This window comes from Denticeps clupeoides, chromosome 18, assembly GCF_900700375.1.
Source record: "Denticeps clupeoides chromosome 18, fDenClu1.1, whole genome shotgun sequence".
NCBI classification, from domain to species: Eukaryota; Metazoa; Chordata; class Actinopteri; order Clupeiformes; family Denticipitidae; genus Denticeps; species Denticeps clupeoides.
The window spans coordinates 18,527,033-18,546,293 of NC_041724.1; the positions used below are offsets into that span (position 1 = coordinate 18,527,033).

The 19,261-nt window shown below is 43.0% G+C and overlaps 1 protein-coding gene across 5 annotated transcripts in view; it reads right to left on the reverse strand.

The window, feature by feature from the left end:
• Positions 1-450: 450 nt before the first annotated feature.
• nlgn3a (neuroligin 3a) overlaps positions 451-19,261 on the reverse strand; it is a 121,310-nt gene continuing 102,499 nt past the window's right edge. For 3 of the 5 annotated variants that reach the window (XM_028959833.1, XM_028959831.1, XM_028959830.1), the window contains 2 exons: positions 10,753-11,542; positions 451-2,546 (listed from right to left, as the gene is read on the reverse strand). In XM_028959833.1, coding sequence (XP_028815666.1) covers positions 1,658-2,546; positions 10,753-11,542 — 1,679 coding nt within the window. In that variant the 3' untranslated portion in view covers positions 451-1,657. The remainder of the gene's footprint in view (positions 2,547-10,752; positions 11,543-19,261) is intronic. The other 2 variants (XM_028959834.1, XM_028959835.1) reach the window with 2 other exon arrangements.

Below are 19,261 nucleotides of genomic sequence, written 5' to 3' on the forward strand. Positions count from 1 at the left end.
TAAATGTAAACTGTCTTGCTCAGTGACACAGTGGTAGTAAGTGGGGTTGGAACCTGGGACTTGGTTGGTTACAATTTGGTTACTAGGCGACTACTACATCATTGCGTTCCACTCCTGACGTAGCTGATGCTTGCAGTTCCCTCTTCAGTGCTCTGAGTGCACATTGCAGACATTTCCACCTCACTCGCTGATCTTCTAGAAATATCATATCCACTGGGGTTGATGGTGAAGGCCATAGACTGACATGTAGTGTGCAAAAGCTTCTAGAAGAAACAGTGTGAGATTCCTTCTCAAACATGACCACAGCAGTCGCATGATCCGAGTGAAGACATCTCTGCACGTTCTGTCTTTACTTTTCTTGAACCTTCTTCTCAAATCCACAAACACAGAATATGGATCAGAAGAAATTTGCACAGTTTAAAAATAATAATAATTTTAAAATATGTTATTTTCCAGTTTTATGGTTTAATTTTGGCACATGGCACAATCAGCATGTATACATCCGGTATACATAAATAAATACTAAATATATTTATACATAAATATACATATAGAGCTCTTAGAAAGATAGCTGGATGGTATTTGTTAATGCCATTGGAAATAAAATAACCTGCTTTAATATATTTAATATAATTGCCCCCTTATTAATGGTAATAGTAGCAAAATCTCCATAAAAGCCCTATACATATATCTATGTACCCCCATCCCCCCATGTATGTGCTGCATCAGAGCAAAACTCTTACAAAGTCAATGGAATCATGAGTTAGTTGAATCTTTAACTATTTTTTTTTACACATAAAATAATATATTTATTTCTGACATATTTAAGCAAAGTAGACATTTACGAAAAAGTGCTATTTTGCCATGATGGACGACCAGAGACCAGGCGGAAATACTACATGTGATGAATCAAATCAATGGGATGAATACAAGAGAAAAAAAGGCACACATTCACAAACTCATGCTCATTCATTCATTCATTCATTCATTCATTCATTCACACACACAAATACAGACACTGGTCACACAAACACACAAGCTGTGTAAATGTGCAACTTGTGGAGGTTAGATCCAATATCCCGTAAGATTTCCCAATTAGCTGAACAATCAGCGTGCAGTCGTCTCATCTCTGCATTCCTGGCCAGAGTCGATGTCATGAACAGAAAACAGGATTTGTACACAAGTGCTGCTCAGACCACTTCGTTCTTGTTCTTTTTTTAATCCAACCATTTACTTTATGCACATGGACTTCCTTCAGAAAAACAGACAAACGTAAAGAAGAAAAAAATCTCTCTGTAAGGCATTACAGAAAAAAGAAAGAAAGAATAGAAAGAAAAAAGTAAGCAATGCACATCTTATGCAGGTAGGTTACAGGCCATAGTTTCTTGTAATCGTTTCCCCGAAAATTAAAAGCACTTTTCTTTACTACTATGATTTTTTTAAATAGTTTTTTTCAAGAAAAAAAAACGTCAATTTCCTCAGTCTGATTAAAAAGGCTTCATTTTTTAATGACTATTAGAAAAAAAAAAAAAAAAAAAAGCTGCTGCCTGGCGGCGACGCTGAAAAAGAAGGGTTCTGTTTTGGCAGGTCTGCACAATTTGACACCCAGAAAGAGCTTTTTTCCTCCAGACCTCGTCTCCTGCTGGACAGTTTAAAGCTATACACGGGTGGTGGAGTGCGAGTGGGGCAGGCCGGTGGAGTTGAACCCGGCCGTGAAGGTGTTGTAGGGGTGGAGATTGGGCATGCCCAACAGGGAGTTGGGGATCATGGTAATGGTATTGGGGGTCATTAGTGGGATGTCATCAGGTGACCTCCGCAGTGTCATAGTGTAGTCTGTCAGTGACGCCAGTCGCAGTGGGTCACCAATGCCCACCCCAGTTCCCACCCCGAGGGTGGGTGTGCCTGCATCACACTCGTGGTGCGTCTGGTTCATCTGCAGCGTGACTATCTCCTCGTCGGGTGCGTGGGCGATGTCGTTGGGTGTGGCTTGGTGTGGCTGTGTAGGGCTGGTCTGCTGGTGCTGCGAGTCCTGCCTTCGCTTGTCCTTGCGGTAGTACAGGGCGGCGAAGGCCAGAACGTTGAGGAAGAGGAGCGAAGCTCCCACAGCGATGGTGACGCTCAGCTCGGTGGAGTAGTCGCGGGGGTTCTCCAGTACCAGGGGACCTGGTGGCTCCTCACCATTCCAGGGCTCCTTACTCTCGCTGTTGTAGGCAGGGGACATTGGTGGGCGCTTGGTGTTGAAGGGCCAGCTTTTTCCAGTGTTGGGACGCTTGGTGGCCAGGGAGTTCTGCGTGGTCTCGGGCGGGGGCACCTTGGTGGTGGTGGATGTGTAGTGGAACATGTCGTGCAAGTTGTACAAGTGGGGCACCAGGTGTTTCCAGAAGGCAACCTTCGTGGCGCGGTAGTGGTCCCTCACACGGGGCTTCAGGCCGATGTGAAGGTAGAGCTGGTCCTGCGGACTGTACTTGGACCAGGCCACCTCCTCGAAGCGATTGGCTTTTGTATGGATAAACTTGGTGTCTTGAGGCACAGGCTTATTGGGGTCCCTGTAGAGCAAGAGACATAAAAAATTTATTTTATCAATTTAGCTCTGATGAACGAACATACCTGATATATGCAAATGTAAGTCTGTAATAAAGCTACATAAAGGTCAATAAATGCCATCATATACACATATATTGGTTATCCTGCTTGAATCATGGTTTATGCATCGATTCCTTTTTAATTCAATAATAATGATATTTATTGCTAATCATCAGGAAAAATGCATGTAAAATTAACGTAAAAGTGCAGCAACCCCTAAAATGAAAGTAAAATGGCTTCTAGAACTTCTACAATATTGAGACAGATTCACCAGTCCAACTGACCCACACTCACTAGATGCTTTCAGGTATAGTTTAAAGAATGATCCCCAGCCTGCTAGTAAAATGCAAGATTTTATGTCTAGTATGTTAGACTCGTGAGCACGGCATCAGAGGAGCAGAATGTTAAAATCCCACAGCTATAACCTTTAAAAGCAGATTCAGGTCAATACATCAACATGTGTAAATGGACTCCAGTTAATTTGTTTTTGAGTAGACATCTGTGGGGCAGCTCCTTGGTTAACTGCTTCAGGATCAGCGGAAAAGTGGACTGCGTTAATCAAGCCCTGCAGAAGGTCCTTCAAGGCTGTGCTTCCACAGTCTGGTCTCCAGAGGTCAGTGTTTCCTGTAAGTAATGCGCAGCAGTCAGCAGGACGCCCCCTGCTTCCAATTACATGCTGCCATTGATTTATTGCCTTTATTAGCATATGGCATTGTGGGGCAATCAGGAGTCTCCTTGCTTCCACGTAGCAGCACCACCAGTCTGGATGTCTGCTGGATCTGGATCTCCACAACCAAACTTTGTCATGCTAAAAGCTCCACTAAGGACAATTAAACCAGAACTCCCATTTGATTTAATCATCCAGGAGAAACCTCTGCTGTATTTTATGGTATGTGTATATGAATTTTATTCACACATAAATAATAATAAAATGCTTAGATGTTTGCAGAGGGAACTGGACAGAGAAAAAGAGAGTGAGGTCAATTGATGGTGAAGTTAACTCTCGCAGCAGCGGCGCTCTGTAAATAACCCGTTTCATTAGACTGGTAATGATCGTAGATGAATATTGGCAGCTGGACTATGATGACTCTGTAGCAGCATATCGGTAATTAAGTTTCCAAAGGCGGCGGCTTTGGAGGTCGTATTGATCTCGCCCCGCTGCCAGTGAACTGGACGTCAGCGGGTTTGTGTCTGGCCTCCTTATGAATTCTGCAGACACTGCTCCAGGCCCCAGGGACATTGTCAGCTAATGGGAATCCCTGACATTTTTATAAGGTCCTACACACCCCTTCTGTCCCTCTGTGTGTCCAAGCTGGTAAACCTGGTATCTGCGGCCAGTGCAGTGCTTATCACGTCCATACACACATTGTTTTATTTAGGGGAAGAGAGCTTAGCGTAGCTAAACATGAATAATTTAGAGTGCACTAACAAATCAATGCAGCATGTTTCGTTAATTTGATTTGTAGCATTAGGGAACAACGGTGTGTCTTATCTGATTACACACACACACACACACACACACTCGGTAATTGTAGCAATGTCAATAATAACCAGCTAGCACTCCCCTCATAACGATTTTGTCTGTGGCTCAACAGCCCTGCATCATCCATCACCATACACTATGTGAGTGTGTGTGTGTGTGTGTGTGTGTGTGTATGCATACCAGTGTGTTACGGATAGATGTGTGTGAGTGCCTGTATATTTCAGTATGCTTGTGTGTGTGAGAGAATTTGTGAGTGACACTGGATTATTGGATTCTATTTTGTTGAGTTTTCACATTTTGTCACATTTCTATTGATAAGTAAAACTGATGATCTGCCCAGGCCTACTGGGTTCTGCCAGTTTCAGTAGAAAACTGTCCACATTTGCTCTGTACAACTCAAAAATCACTCTTTATACAATTCTGTGCCACCCACAATGATACCGAATCAAGGGAGCTTGAGATTAGGAATGAATCTACAACAATTAGATGCACCTCCTTTGGTTTTTCATCCTCAGAGCATTCAGAGCGCATGAATGATCACAGAACTTCATGAAATCAGAAGAGACCCTGAGGCATGAAACAATAATCTATTTTTTTAGTGTGAGGTCTTTGAATTGCACAGCCAGGTTTTGTGAGTTAATTAAAAATCTTTCTTTCGGAAAAAAATGGGTGGCATCTAAATGGGTGGGATTATGGATGAAATGTTACTCCTTTATAGCAATGTTTACCTTAGTTTAAACAGAAACTGATCAGTAGTGTTGTTTTCGTCAACGAAACTTGTCGGAACATCTCTGTGACTTTTTGACGTGATGAAGACCAGCATATATAAGATAATATTGTGAGACTAAATGTGGTTTACAAGAACATAATTAGACTAAAATGTCTATTTATTTTCATCACGTTATTATATCAAAGTTTCTGTTTCTTGTATCTCCCATCTGGTTGCACAGATGACGTCACTTCCACAATACGTGATTGTTGCATTATTTCTGCATTATATACACTGCTCGAAAAAAACCAAACACTTAAACAGCACAATGTAACTCCAAATCAATCACACTTCTGTGAAATCAAACTATCCACTTAAGAGTCAACACTGTTTGACAATAAATTTCACATGCTGTAGTGCAAATGGTATAGTCAACAGGAAATTATAGGCAATAAGCAAGACATCCCCAATAAAGTTGTGGTTCTGCAGGTAATGACCACAGACCACTTCTTCGTTCCTATGCTTTCTGGCTGATGTGTTGGTTACTTTTGAATGCTGGCAGTGCCTTCTATCTGATGGTAGCATGAGATGGAGTCTATAACCCAGACATGTGGCTCAGGTAGTGCAGCTCATCCAGGATGGCACATCACTGTGAGCTGTGGCAAGAAGGTTTGCTTTGTTTGTCAGCATAGTGTCCAGAGCATGGAGGCGAGACCAGGAGACAGGCCAGTACATCAGGAGACTAGAAGGAGGCCGTAGGAGGGCAGGAACCCAGCAGTAGGGCCACTACCTCTGCCCTTTTGCAAAGAGAAACAGGAGGCGCACTGCCACAGCCCTGAAAAATGACCTCCAGCAGGCCACAAATGTGCACATGTCTGCTCAAACAGTCTGAAACAGACTCCTTGAGGGTGGCATGATTGCCCAACGTCCACAAGTGGGGGTTGTGAAGGCCTAGCGGTTAGCCCCGTAATCAGAAGGTTGCCGGTTCGAATTCCGATCCGCCAAGGTGCCACTGAGGTGCCGCTGAGCAAAGCACCATCCCCTGTCATGGCTGCCCACTGCTCACCAAGGTGATGGGTTAAAAACAGATGACACATGTGTGCACCGTGTGCTGTGTTGCAGTGTTTCTCAATGACAATCACTTCACTTTCACTTTTGTGATTATAGCCCAACACTGTGCAGAAAGTTTGGTATTTGTCAGAGAACGTCAAGAACGCCTAAGATTCACACTAAGCACATGTGACAGACGTGATAGAGTCTGAAGACGCCATGGAGAACATTTTGCTGCCTGCAACATCCTCCAGCATGACCAGTTTGGCAGTGGGTGAATAATGGTCTGATGTGGCATTTATTTGGGGGGCCGCACAGCCCTCAATGTGCTCGCCAGAAGTAGCCTGACTGCCAATAGTTACCAAGATGATATCCTCAGACCCTTGTGACACTTGTGGTCCAAGCACTGATTATGAATGGGTTGCCGTCAGTCAGGAGTTGGCCCAGATGTTCATTGAGAACTTGCAGAACTTGCAAACTTGATGTAATTGTAAAAAGCCTTTGAAGCTTTGAAAATGCTTGTAATTATACTTAAAAAATGTAAATTAAAAATACACCACAGAATCAACTGACAAAAGGATCTAAAAACACAGAAGCAGCAAACTTCGTGAAAACCAGTATTTGTGTTATTCTCAAAACTTTTGACGTGACTGTATGCCTTTGAAAGGCGGGAGGAAACTGGAGAACCTGGGGGAAGTCCGCTGACACAAGGTCCGAGTCGGGACCATAATTCACAACCTTGGCGGTGTGAGTCACTAACTGGCATGCCATCGTATGGCCGCATAATCAGAACTCTGTTTTTTCATCATGACTACTGTATATTGATTATATAAATGTTTTTATAAATAATGTCAGCATTATGCAGAATAATTATTTAATTGGGATGAAAAAACAAAAAACAAAAAGGGTGACTGAACAGTAGTGTTGTTTTAGTCAGTCCATAGCATTAATGGCTTTGTCTTGCAGGAACTGCTGACACGCTCCAGCCACACGAGGTCTAGCATTGTCTTGCATTAGGAGGAACCCAGCTTGCATTGACATGCCGTCCTGGATGAGCTGCACTACCTAAGCCACTTGTGTGGGTTGTAGACTCTGTCTTATGCTACCACTATATTTAAAGCACCGTCGGCATTCAAAAGTGACCAAAACATCAGCCAGAAAGCATAGGAACTGAGATGTGGTCTGTGGTCACCATCTACAGAACCACGCCTATTGGGGATGCATATAATTTCCACCTGTTGACTATTCCATTTGCACAACAGCATATGAAATTGACTGTCAATCAGTGTTGCTTCCTAAGTGGACAGTTTGATCTTACAGAAGTGTGAAATCACTATCCCTGTATTTTTGGAGCAGTTGCAGATCTGTGGTAAGATGCTGAGGATGAGCAAAGTCATGGCTGCTGGAGCCAATCTTAGCATGTTGGGTTTAGTATGGGAGATATTATGAACATAGAAAACTGCAGCTGGGATTTTACAGTTATTGTAAGATAATGCAATGCATCATTTTATATTGTATTACACACAGTAATACATTAATTTTATACATACTGTATTATTTTATACATACTGTATTTTATACATAGTATTTATGTATATACATAATACAGTAACACACCAACAAAATTTATAATGATCTGGAAAATGACATTGAAAAGTGTTTTTATGTGTCTGTAGCTCTTATTAATGGGTTACAGGACTGACAGTTAACACTCAGCTGCCCCTTACGCCCACTTTCTCCCATCCCCAACCTCCCTGGCCCCGGGCTGAAGCTTCATTATATCTTGCTGCCTCCGCAGCTCCCAATCAAAGGCTCCCAGGTCCCTTAACAAGCCATTACTCCGCCCATCTTTCTCCCACGCATATCTGTGTATTGGCAACAGATCTGGTCATCAAGTGCGATCTTTAATTGAGTGTGCAGTGCACAGAGAATATACCACAAACAGACGGAACACAAGACATTACCACAAAATCTAGAAAAGAAAATATGTTGGATGTTTTTACTATTATCACATCACATAAGCTGAAATAAACAAAATCACATTCACGTGTGGAGAGGGGAGGTAGAGCACAGTGAAACATGAGCTCCGATGCAGCAGCCAGTCACAGCCTAGAGGTTCATCTTGACAGACACACAAAGTGTCATTCCGGATACAAAGAGACGAGAGCGAATGGACAACAAGCCTGGTTCCTTATGCAAGTAGCGTAGTCTTGAATTGAAAGTCCATGTGGCGTGGAGGCATTTGTAGGTTAAAAAAGGATTTTATAGGAGATAAAGTGGGCTTCTTATCAAAGTCCTTGACTGGCTACAATTTACAGTATCAGCACATTACTCCTACCCTTATCTGCTTGCACTGGCAACCAAACAATAGGCCATTATAATAGCCCATATAAGTAATGATGAATGCAAGGACATCTGCTTAGTCCCTGAAACTGGAAGGGAGCATATAGTGGGATGTGTGTTGCTGTAGTTGGGCTAAAACTGTTCTTTCCGGGACTTTGCTGAGGAATGGAAGATTGGAAATTGTGCAGTAATTACTGAGATCTTCCAGGTCCAGTCCAGAGCATAGACAGAAGCCTAATGGAATCCAAATAGTTGTTTATTATATTGGCAACAGTAGGATCTAGAATGTGAGCATAATCCTTGACGTGGGGTTTGGGAATGGGGTCCAGTGGGTCAGTGGAAGCCTTAGCTTTAGTGATGAGCTCAGCAACTGGAATAATTCAGCTGAGAGATGAAAGAGAGGCAATGCTGAGGCCGAGAAACAGCAGATTGTGACACATCCTAAGGATTGGATGAGAGTATGGATGTAGTGGTGAATGGCAAACTGGAAAAAATCCAAGAACTTTGAAGAATAATTGGGGTTATCAGGGCAGGTACAGCATACGTGTGTTTGATTTAAGTCCATAAACACAATCAGGGTCAACACATTAAATGTGCAAGTGAAACGGAGGCAAATTCTAAGCAGAAATACAGGGTAGGCGCTCAATTTATCCCCACAAGAGACTGAGCCTGTTGTTGAGGTGGTAATCTGTGCTCTGAGTGCAGCTCCACTACAGCCTATCCCACCCCTGTCTGCCTGCCCTCAGCCTGTTAAAATAACAGTTTGAGCGATGTTCAGGCATCCCTATTATCCTAACATCTAATCCCCATCTTTTTACAAGCTCAGTGCCCAGTGCCTATGCCACATAATCCACCCACCAAAATAACAACCCTGCCAGCAGGAGATGGGCTCATCTCTGGACGGTTTCGAGTGGTGCTTGGCTAAATTCTGAGGGAATTGTGGTGCTAAATTTAATCTCTTAAAACACTTTTATTGAAGCATTCTTCTCTGTATTGCTGAGTTGCTATTATGTCTTTGAGAAGTGCAGAGATGACACAGAACAGATGTTCAGAACAGTAATAGTGGATTCATTTGGATGAGAAAGAAAAAACTACATCTATGTGATTTTGACCCCAATTTCAAACCCAAATGTTCTAGTGGAGTATGGTAGAGTAAGGACAAACATCACAAATAAGATCCACAGATCCTGTGTTGGTTATAAATTACAATATATATCACAAACTGTATTTTAGTAAATATGATTTCGCATAGCACAAATAAAAATAAATATACATTGTGGCTACTGAAATAGGTTGCACATATTTGTAGAGTTTTTTCTGTGGGTTAAATAAAATCTTTCATATCAAATCTTTGCATTTGTACCATATTGTACCTTTGCATTTGTATCAAAAGGGTCAATGATGTCACTTCTGCATGACGTTCTATGAAAACTAAGTACAACTTTTCCTTCCTCCATATCACATATACAGAGCAAAGACTGGAATTCACTGTTGATCTATCTGTCCTTTCTTTCTTTCTTTGCAGTTTACAGCAGACCACGTATTTAAATGAATTTTTCAAATTGGCAGCAGCTGGCTATTTTGGTTCCCAGTGTGCTGGGACCAGTTCCTACCATAAAGCTGGAATTGTGGAATTGTGAAGTATCTCACTCCTATTCCGTTATCCCCTGAGTTTTTGTGCCGGGTGAGCCAATTCCATTGACAGGTTTTATGAAGTTGTGGAAAAAAGAAAAGTACACAAGAAAGCAGCTAGAGCCAATCAATATGTCTCTAGCAACACTGGTTGTCAAATGAAATTTGTGTTGTTGGAGCTGATTACACACAGTCCTCATACAGATCTATGCTGCTTTCGGCACTGGAACAAATAGAGCTCAGAGAAAACGGAGGTGAGCTGAAGGGGGTAGTGAGAGATTGACTGAACAGAGACGCTTAGGTCGATGACGCCATGGGGCCACACCGTGACACATTTTCTTCACGGGTTCTCCCAGCAAACATGTCATTTGTACCCTGACATATCAACACGGACACAAGATTCACATGACCGTGAAAATGTCTAACTGCTTAATTTGGTGGATGTAATCTACAAATTAGTGTTGAATGGATTTTCCATTATTCATTATTTCTTCATGAAACCTAACTAGGCATGAGCTACCTTGGACTGAGAACTTTTGTACATCTTCAAGCTTGGACTGCACAATTAATAATGGAATTATATATGTGTATGTTTCAATCACAAAAGATTTTTTTTGATTTGATTTATTTCTCCCTGGGTGCCTGTCATGACTGCCCACTGCTCACTAAGGGTGATGGTTAAATGCAGAGGACACATTTCACTGTGTCACCGTGCTGTATTGCAGTGTATCACAATGACAATCACTTCACTCATTTCACCAAAAAATGTTTTTATACAACTAACCTTAGATCTGCCTTTAAATGAAAGGTTAACTAGAACAGCAGTTCAAACCTCTAGATATGTGCTCACAGAAGCACTGCTTTCAAATGGAGAATGTCTACAGCCTTGCTGTACATGAAACTGTCATGTTAAACCATGATGTAAGTCAGACCAGGTCATAGGTAAACTTACCCAGTTTTGGCGAAGTTGGTCCAGTAGGTCATGACCACAGCGCTGAGCATGACGTCGTTCTTGGAGAAGTTGCAGGGGAACAGGTCCGTGGGGCCAATCATGGGGATTCCGAAAACGTATGGCACCTCGTCACCATGGGCTGAGTCTGACCATGCTGGCTTCATCAAGCTCTGGCAATGGTGGTAGAAGGCATAGAAATATGTTGGAGAGCCATAGCGTGCATGCAGGTCGGCTGTAACGACCGATGGCTCCACCCACTGGTGGTCAGTGAACAGAGCCACCAGTGTCTTCCTGCGGGTCTCGGGGTTGTCACGGTCAGCCCAGTCTGTGTACATGAACTTGATGGTCTCCCGTAGGGTGTCCTTGCCCTCTGGGTAACCATACAGACTGTCCACAAAGTCTGAGACTGAGAAATCAAAATCATTCCCAGAGACACCATCCTCTGAGTCCACCACATTCTCCACAAATCGCAGGCCTTCACCCTGGTTTACGCCTAGCATGATGTCATAGTTAAGAAACTCTCCCTGTTCCATGAGGATCTCGGGATCATCTGGTATAACATCGCCGTCAATGACTGGACCAAACGCCACATGGTAACGTGCTGGCTGGATGTCTTGTTCCACCAGCTCCCGAGCACTTTTCTTCCGTAGACAATCCACCATGTCCAGAGTGTCCAGCACATTACAGCCAACCTTCTCAGCCAGCAGTCGAGTGTACTTCACTGGCTGGTAGTTCACAGCCCAGCTGGACAGGGCCGAGCCACTCTGGATGATGGCTCTGTGGAAAAGGCCTGCAGGAGAGACACAATGAGTCCAGAGAGTATTTTTAAATTCACTGAAGGTGATGCACAGCTTATTAAATAGTGTATACAGTGTATAGTCTACACAGATATCCTGAGCATTCACATTTTTACAGCAATGGATAAAAATGTTTTTAAGTTGCTGAGAACTTTTTGAAACCCCTCAACACCTCAGCCCTCATTCATAAATGGAATGGGCATGAGGAATGCACTGGGTTAGAAGCTACTTACATCAACGCTCCTGTATAGAGCAACTTTTTAGCCTAGTAGTTTATAACAATGCATCTGCTGAAGCGTTCTGGCCCTCAACCTTTCACAGAAAAGGTATATGTAGGTGTATCATCCCCTACTGACTTTTCTTCTACAATGTTGTCCAAACACTCATAATGAGTTGTAACTGTGGTCTATTAACTCCAACCCACACACTTGGCCTGTATTCAGAACAAGGAGAAACACAGTGTGGGTCAGGCATACGGTCCACAGTTCAACACACTCGTCATGTCCGCAGTGAACATAATTACCAGCAGTTAAGTAAAACAAACCGATCAGATGGTCTATCGAATATATTTCTAAAGAAGACGGATCTATTCAAGGTTGCAGAATTCTGGTAAATCTGAGCAGTAGATCTTAACGTTCATGTATTTTCAGTGCAAATGAGACTCTGTTAGATTTTAAAGTAACCGTTGACGCCCTCTGTGGTTAATGCAGATGAAGCTAAAGGTCATGTGACTCAGCTAGCCACTCACAGAAGAATGTATATTTCCATAATCACAGAAGAACATAAATGTCCGTAATCGCATTTGGTCCGAATGCACACACATTTTATGTTGTTGTGTTCTTTTGATTTTTGTCTGGATTTTTTCTTGATTTTTCATGTAGCTGTAATATTTGTACAAGGTCTGCCAGGGTGGCAGAATACAGATGTAAAAACATGGCAGGACCAACCTGCACCCTGCTCCCTTACATAACTGTGAATGCACCACTCAAAAAAATGCTGCATTGCTTTAACAACATGCATGATGGCAGCTGCTCCTCCCTCATCGTCCTGCATAGCCAAGGAGCTTTTCAACATTTCTGACTTGAAGCCACTGACCAGCCAGATGGTCAAGAATGGCTAAAGCAATGCCATATGGCCAACTGACGTGGGAGGCTGGAACAGCTTTTACTATTGCACTAATCTCACAAAACCAAGAATATGCATTTCGGTGCAGGCTGTCTTTATACTACTAATTGACGGACTGATTGATTGTTATTCGTTGTTCCTGGCCACATTTACCTCAGACGAGGTAAATTTTAATTACCGTTCAATCTGACATCCAGGTCAAAACTTCATTGACAGATCGAACCTTTTCATGATCAATATATGTTCATATGTTTATTGAAAATGTTGTAATTTAATGTTAGTATGGCAGAGCTGTGCCAGTGGCAAATCAAGGTTATGGAGCGGGGACATAATCACTCAGTTGGTCATGCTAATGTTGTTGTGCATTTCTCCAGCTGAAGACCTGCCAGGATGGGGCAAATTCAAGGGTAATTGGGCAGTGATATAAAGCAGTGACCTCGTGCTGCACAGTGGATGAGGGAATGGACATTACCTCACCCTGTACATTAGTCTCTAAAAGCTGTGATTTACAGCATAAACCCAACAGATGCAGTAAAATCACTACAAAGTACTCCTCCAAAATCAAATTTGCTTCATTTAATCTGTTGAGCGATGGGAAATTGGATGTGGAAGAAAGGCCTAGATGCAGTAAATCAGAGCTTGCTGACCTGTGATCAGAGCTACTTGCAGTGCCAACACTGCTCATCACTCTTTATTAATACAGTAAAGGGAGACAGGAGATAGATTTCCCAGTCCCAAAGTTCTCATGGACTTTCTCAGTTCAATAATTCATTCCTCTGCTCGAATGTGAGAGTTTCCACCTGGGACCAGACCAGCTACAGTGAAGTTGGGAGAGAAGGTCTGCTGAAAAGCAGTTCACTGGACAACTCCACTGGAAACCAGGGGTTCCAGTCAGGCGATCACAGAGATGATTAGGTCTGATTCTAATTTTATGAAGCTCGTAGAATAATTTACGTGATTGTCATATGTCATTATGTTTATGTATTTTACAATGAATACACACATCTTAATTAAATAATTATAAAAATAATTATAAAAAACTTAAACAACTGTATATCTTGTGATTAAAACATACACACTTAAATACACTTTTATCCAAACTACTGATGTGTATTGAGACACATTGACTTTTGAATATACTACCCAAGGCAGCCATTATTAAAATGGTGATCATCAATGGCAGGGTGGTAGTAGCCTAGTGGGTAACATACTCGCCTATGAACCAGAAGACCCAGGTTCAAATCCTACTTACTACCATTGTGTCCCTGAGCAAGACACTTAACCCTAAATTGCTCCAAGGGGACTGTCCCTGTAACTACTGATTATATTTATTAAGCTAAAAAGGGCATCTGCTGTAAATGTAAATCTGGAATTGTTTGACAGGACAAAGCGTATAGACAATTCTACATCAAAAAAGACAAGTCTATGGAACTTTATTACAGTTATATTTTGCATAATAGCCATTGCAGTCATATTCAGAACACCTGAAGACCATCAATCTGAAAAAACAAAAAAATCATGTGCTTGACCCCCAGCTGTCCATTTGCTTTCACATTCTGATCAACTGCATTGTTCCCAGAATATCATATAGTCTTCCAAGAACCTGCTGAGTAATGTCAGGGATTACTGCGAAGATGATGGGATTTCTCCCTCCTTCCTACGCATTGTTTATCCACAACAAAATTTTAAATAATCTGTTATAAATAGGTCACAGCATGTGTTAATCCCTGCTGGTGGCATGTACGCTGCATAACTACTATACTACACTACATATACTATATGCATCAGCATACAGAACAACATTGGTGTGAGGGCTTGGTGAGAAATGGAAGTTCTGTAAAGAGATGTCCGCCATGGCTAAAAACAACCTGATCGACATGGCAGAGGTTCCAGGATCGATGCTCGACTTGGACCTTGTGAGTGTGATATATCCACTAATCACAGTGTGACAACCACAACTCAATACACACACACACACACACGCACACCATGCTGTATGCTGTGTGCTGACCACATGACCCTCCTCCACCATGGCGCTGCTGTTTACTCCTGGAAGGTAATAAATTACAGAGCCTTCATGAACTAAGAATTTGCTTTTGATGTTGAAGTGGTCAGAGGTCAACGTCTCTGATGGTTGTCCACAGTGTGTAATGCCCAACACAACCAGATAGATTTAGCTGATATTGAGCTCCAGCAGGGCTTCCCAAAGACCTTTCAGGTGATCATTAACAACCTAATTAAGCAGACGGCAAGTGGGCGGGGATCCAGTAACAGCAATATGTCTTTATATCTATCTCTATCTCTGAGTCTTTAGTAAAAATTAGCCCTTGAATGTCCTGAAATTCAGATTTAAAAAAAAAAATTGTTTTGGCAACATCAAAATACTACCGTTTTAATCACGAGATTTTTTTTATGTCACTGTGCAGCACAGTTGTCCAGATGTGTCAGATTTTAAAAACATGATCCTGCAAAGCTTGTCTTGCCCACGGCACCAAAATAGCCTGTTGGCAATGATGCAGGGGAGGTTATAGAAGGGACTCATTTACTTGTGTAACCTGTGTAGTTCAGATGCACAGAACAACGCTAAAATATGCTTTACCAATCAGACATTCCTGAGGTGTGAGTCTTGTAGATCTGGAGATGAATTTGTTACCGGTAGGATCGTACATCTTTATCCGTGCATCGTGCTGTCAGTCGGCACTAATCTCATTACACACCACACCAGTTAAAACGCTTTTGGATTTTGATTCGCTGACTGGGCATGTAGTGGAAAAAGACTGATTTCCTGAGCTTTCCCACACACCGTGGGGGGCTGGCAGCAGCATATGCAGCAGGGCTATTTCTGCACCAACTTAATATTCACCAATGACACACAAAGACAGAAAGGCATCAGTCTGTCTGTGTGAGAGGGAGATTTACAGTAATGCACCAAAACACAGCAACCCATGTGTGAAGTGCAGGCGGATGGAAAAGTTCTAGTCATTGTGGCAAAATGCTGCAAAGCCCTTACAGGCTGAGGCCATTACATTAGTGACAGATAAACGATCAGAAGGGTACACAGGACCCTCGGGGTGGGTTTCAGGGCTGCCCCGGGGTGCCCCTGTCTGATATCGTAGGGCCACAAGAACACACCCTCTTTGTACAGAGGTACAGTAGCACAGCAGTTTAAAGGGGTCTGAGCCATTGGACCTGTTACCACTGTCATTACTGATGAGCTTGGCTGTGATGTCCTTGCTACTCCTGTATTGTAAATAGGTGCAGTGGGGATCTGTTATGAGAACGCCACCGTAGGTATTAATCTACGCTTTGAAAAGTGAAAGTGATGAATTGTCATCGTGACACACAGCACAGCACTTGAATGGAGTAGTTGTCAGCCGTGACTGGCACCCAGGGACCGGACCTCAGTGACACCTGGCTGATTTGTGGCTACTACCTCAGAAACCACTGGGCAACAACTGCTCCAGAAGGGAGGGACTGAGGTTACAGTTGTTGCAATCCATTTGGAGGTGGCCAGAAAAATAGGATCATTGTCAGACATTTTCACACCTCAAACGCTTTAGGCACAGATCTGTCAGATCCCTCCTTAATGAAGGTTTATGTAATGAGACAGTGTGAGCAGAGTCTGACAGCAGAAGAGTTCACAGGACGATGACTGTACATCCTGATCATAACCGAAATAAACAACCAACAGTTTGTATATGCATGCCACACATTACTGCAAAACCCTACTTTTGTGCATAATTCTGGTATAATGTATGAAAGAATGAATGAATTAATGTTTGTTGCTCCTGTTCTCTTTCACAATAGGACTTTAAACCCACATTATGTATGGACTGACAGAGCCACGAGGCTCTGCATGCATTGTCTGCGAAGTGGTTAAGGGATTGATTAGACATGTGGGAGGCATAGTCCATGAAAGACCTCATGATCAGTATACCACAAGGGAGCGCTTAACTTGGTCTAACTCTGCTCACCAAGCACCCCCAACCGCACACATATTCATGGATTTGATCGACTAATTTGTTGCGTATTTGTTGCATGTAATTAACCCAGCTTGTGGGGACACACGTAACAGTGCATTTCCACGTGCCGGTCCCTAGCCTGGGTGAGGGGGAAGGTTGCGTCCGGAAGGGCATAACGGGAGCAGTCAAAGTAAGAAGATTTGCTGCATGTAATTGCAAAATTTGGTCTATTTTCTGTTCATCATTGTTATGAAAGTTTATGCCCAAAAGGCAGTAGTATTCCTCTGTTTCCTCGGTTTAATAAGGAAAATGTTCTCTCTTTCGACAGAGGAAGAAAATTGCTGTGAAGTACGACGTCCATCATCAGGTGAAGTACAGAATGGCACCACTGAAAGATGGTGGCTCAGCATTCAGACGGCCAGCGCTGATGAAGGTCCCTCATCATCCAACAGTTCCTCAGTACCTCAACCCAGAGATGCACCATGTGTTTAACTGCAGAGGGACTGGTAAACAGCTTTTTAAATGTTGGCCATGATTCCAGCGTGGTGCCCATGGAGAAGCACACCTTCAGCATTTCAACAGAGTGGAGGAGGTGTGAGTCAGACAACGGAACATGCTCAGTAAAGGCGATCACACCTGAGATGTATTCACGACTGGCTGTAGCAACGAATTGAAAGAAGAAATGAAAATGGCTGAAAGAGAGACGTGTGGTTTTGCTCCCTTCCTGACCTTTGAAAGCCTGCTGCTTCTCTGCCTGTGCTCGCTTCTCCCTCTTAACTTCAGTATGGCGATGCCAGTGGGCACACAGCTGTGCCGCACGCCTGCCCGCCTCACAGGGAGGCAACCACTGAAGCCCCGAAAAAAGGAAACTGAGCAGCTGAACTCCACCCACACCTGATTCCGCCAAACTGGAGAAGGCTGACCTGCAACCTCCATCATCCAGCATTTAGATCTGTGTTAACACACTTCTAACCAGGATACTGGATAAACTGTAGGCATAAATATTTCTCAAAGGGAATGGGGGTGAGGAAGGTGAGGAATACTTTTAGTGAAAGTGGCATAAAATGTTGGTGGTCAGCATGAATTTTATTTGAATCTTTTGTGGTTTTGATTTGTGTGTTACCAGATCTGAACAAGGAAAAATCAATACCGGCCCATGTAGTGGTGTCCTGACCGCAGTGTCTACAAAGTGGTCGAACAGACCACATCCCCCCCGCCCAAACCCTTCCCTGAATCTGGCCAGGGTCAAGCAAAGTTCAGGCAAGCACAGAAATCCCGGCTAATAGCCACCGGTGGGAGCGGTGGAGACGCCCTGCTTCCCATCACACAACAGCCACCTAACGAGGATTCTATTAGCAGCAGACGAAGGGGGTGGCCAACATCACCGGCGGTTAGCAAGCAGATGTTCTCTATGCGCTGCTTCCAGACGTGCCTAATGAAGCCTTCACCAGGAGTCCGAGGGGACAGTGGAGCTGAGGAACACCAACAGCTTGTACAGACAGAACAGCCTTTAAAAACGTATGAGATTAAACTGAATCTACCAGATCCAACACTCCAGTAGGATTAAGTATAATTTCCAGATATTACTATAATGCTGCATCAATAAAGTTAACAGTTAATTTAACTGTTGCAATAAAACCTAGATATCAGTATATGATATGCCACCAACACATTCATTCATATGGAACGTCATATAATGTTCTATAGTCATACTGGATATGTACTGCAGATTTGCAGCTTTCAATTCTGCCAAGTCAACAAAAAATCATTCACATTTCCTGCTTTCCAGAAAAGATATTTATTGGCAGTTATGTGTATTTCTACATGCACAGGAAGAACAATTCTATTACATTTACATTTATAGCATTTACCAGACGCCCTTATCCAGAGCAACTTACAATCAGTAGTTACAGGGACACTCAGGGTTAAGTGTCTTGCTCAGGGACACAATGGTAGTAAGTGGGATTTGAACCTGGGTCTTCTGGTTCATAGGCACTAGGCACATATTTCACTGTTGTAATTTCTAAAATGAACATAAAAGCAGAAAATCATAATTTTGCGGAAAACTGATGAAAACATCAACAGGCCCTAATATCAACATCCTTTCTTGTTTAGGCCTGGACACCTATGCGTCCAGATGGTCCTCACTCCACAGGTCAACATGCATCGCAGCCTCTTTCATCTCCACTGAACATGCCCAGGGCCCAGAAACCTGTCTTATGATTCACTTAGCTGTCACAGTAGGGACAGAATAGGCTGTTTGTGAGAGCTGTTATGCAGATTGACTGGCACATCAATAGTGAATTCTGCAAACAAGACAAAAAGAGACAGAAAAGCCCTTTATTGAGACGACGAGTGGAAGGGCCACTCAAGAAAGGTGGCAGTATAAGGACAGACTGACGCTGAGTCGAAGAGGCGAGCTGACGAGGAGGTGGAGGGCTGCGAAACTCGGGCAGTGAACCATACAGTGACCTGAGTCATGTCCTTTCCAGCCACGTGAGCTGCTCTGCTCCAAAATTACACACAACTGGAGGCTCCAGTGCTGAGTGCCAAATGTGTGTCCAGCCATTTAAAGGCCCCCTATTAAGAATTTATTTTTTACTTTTATTATAGATCTTAGGGGTC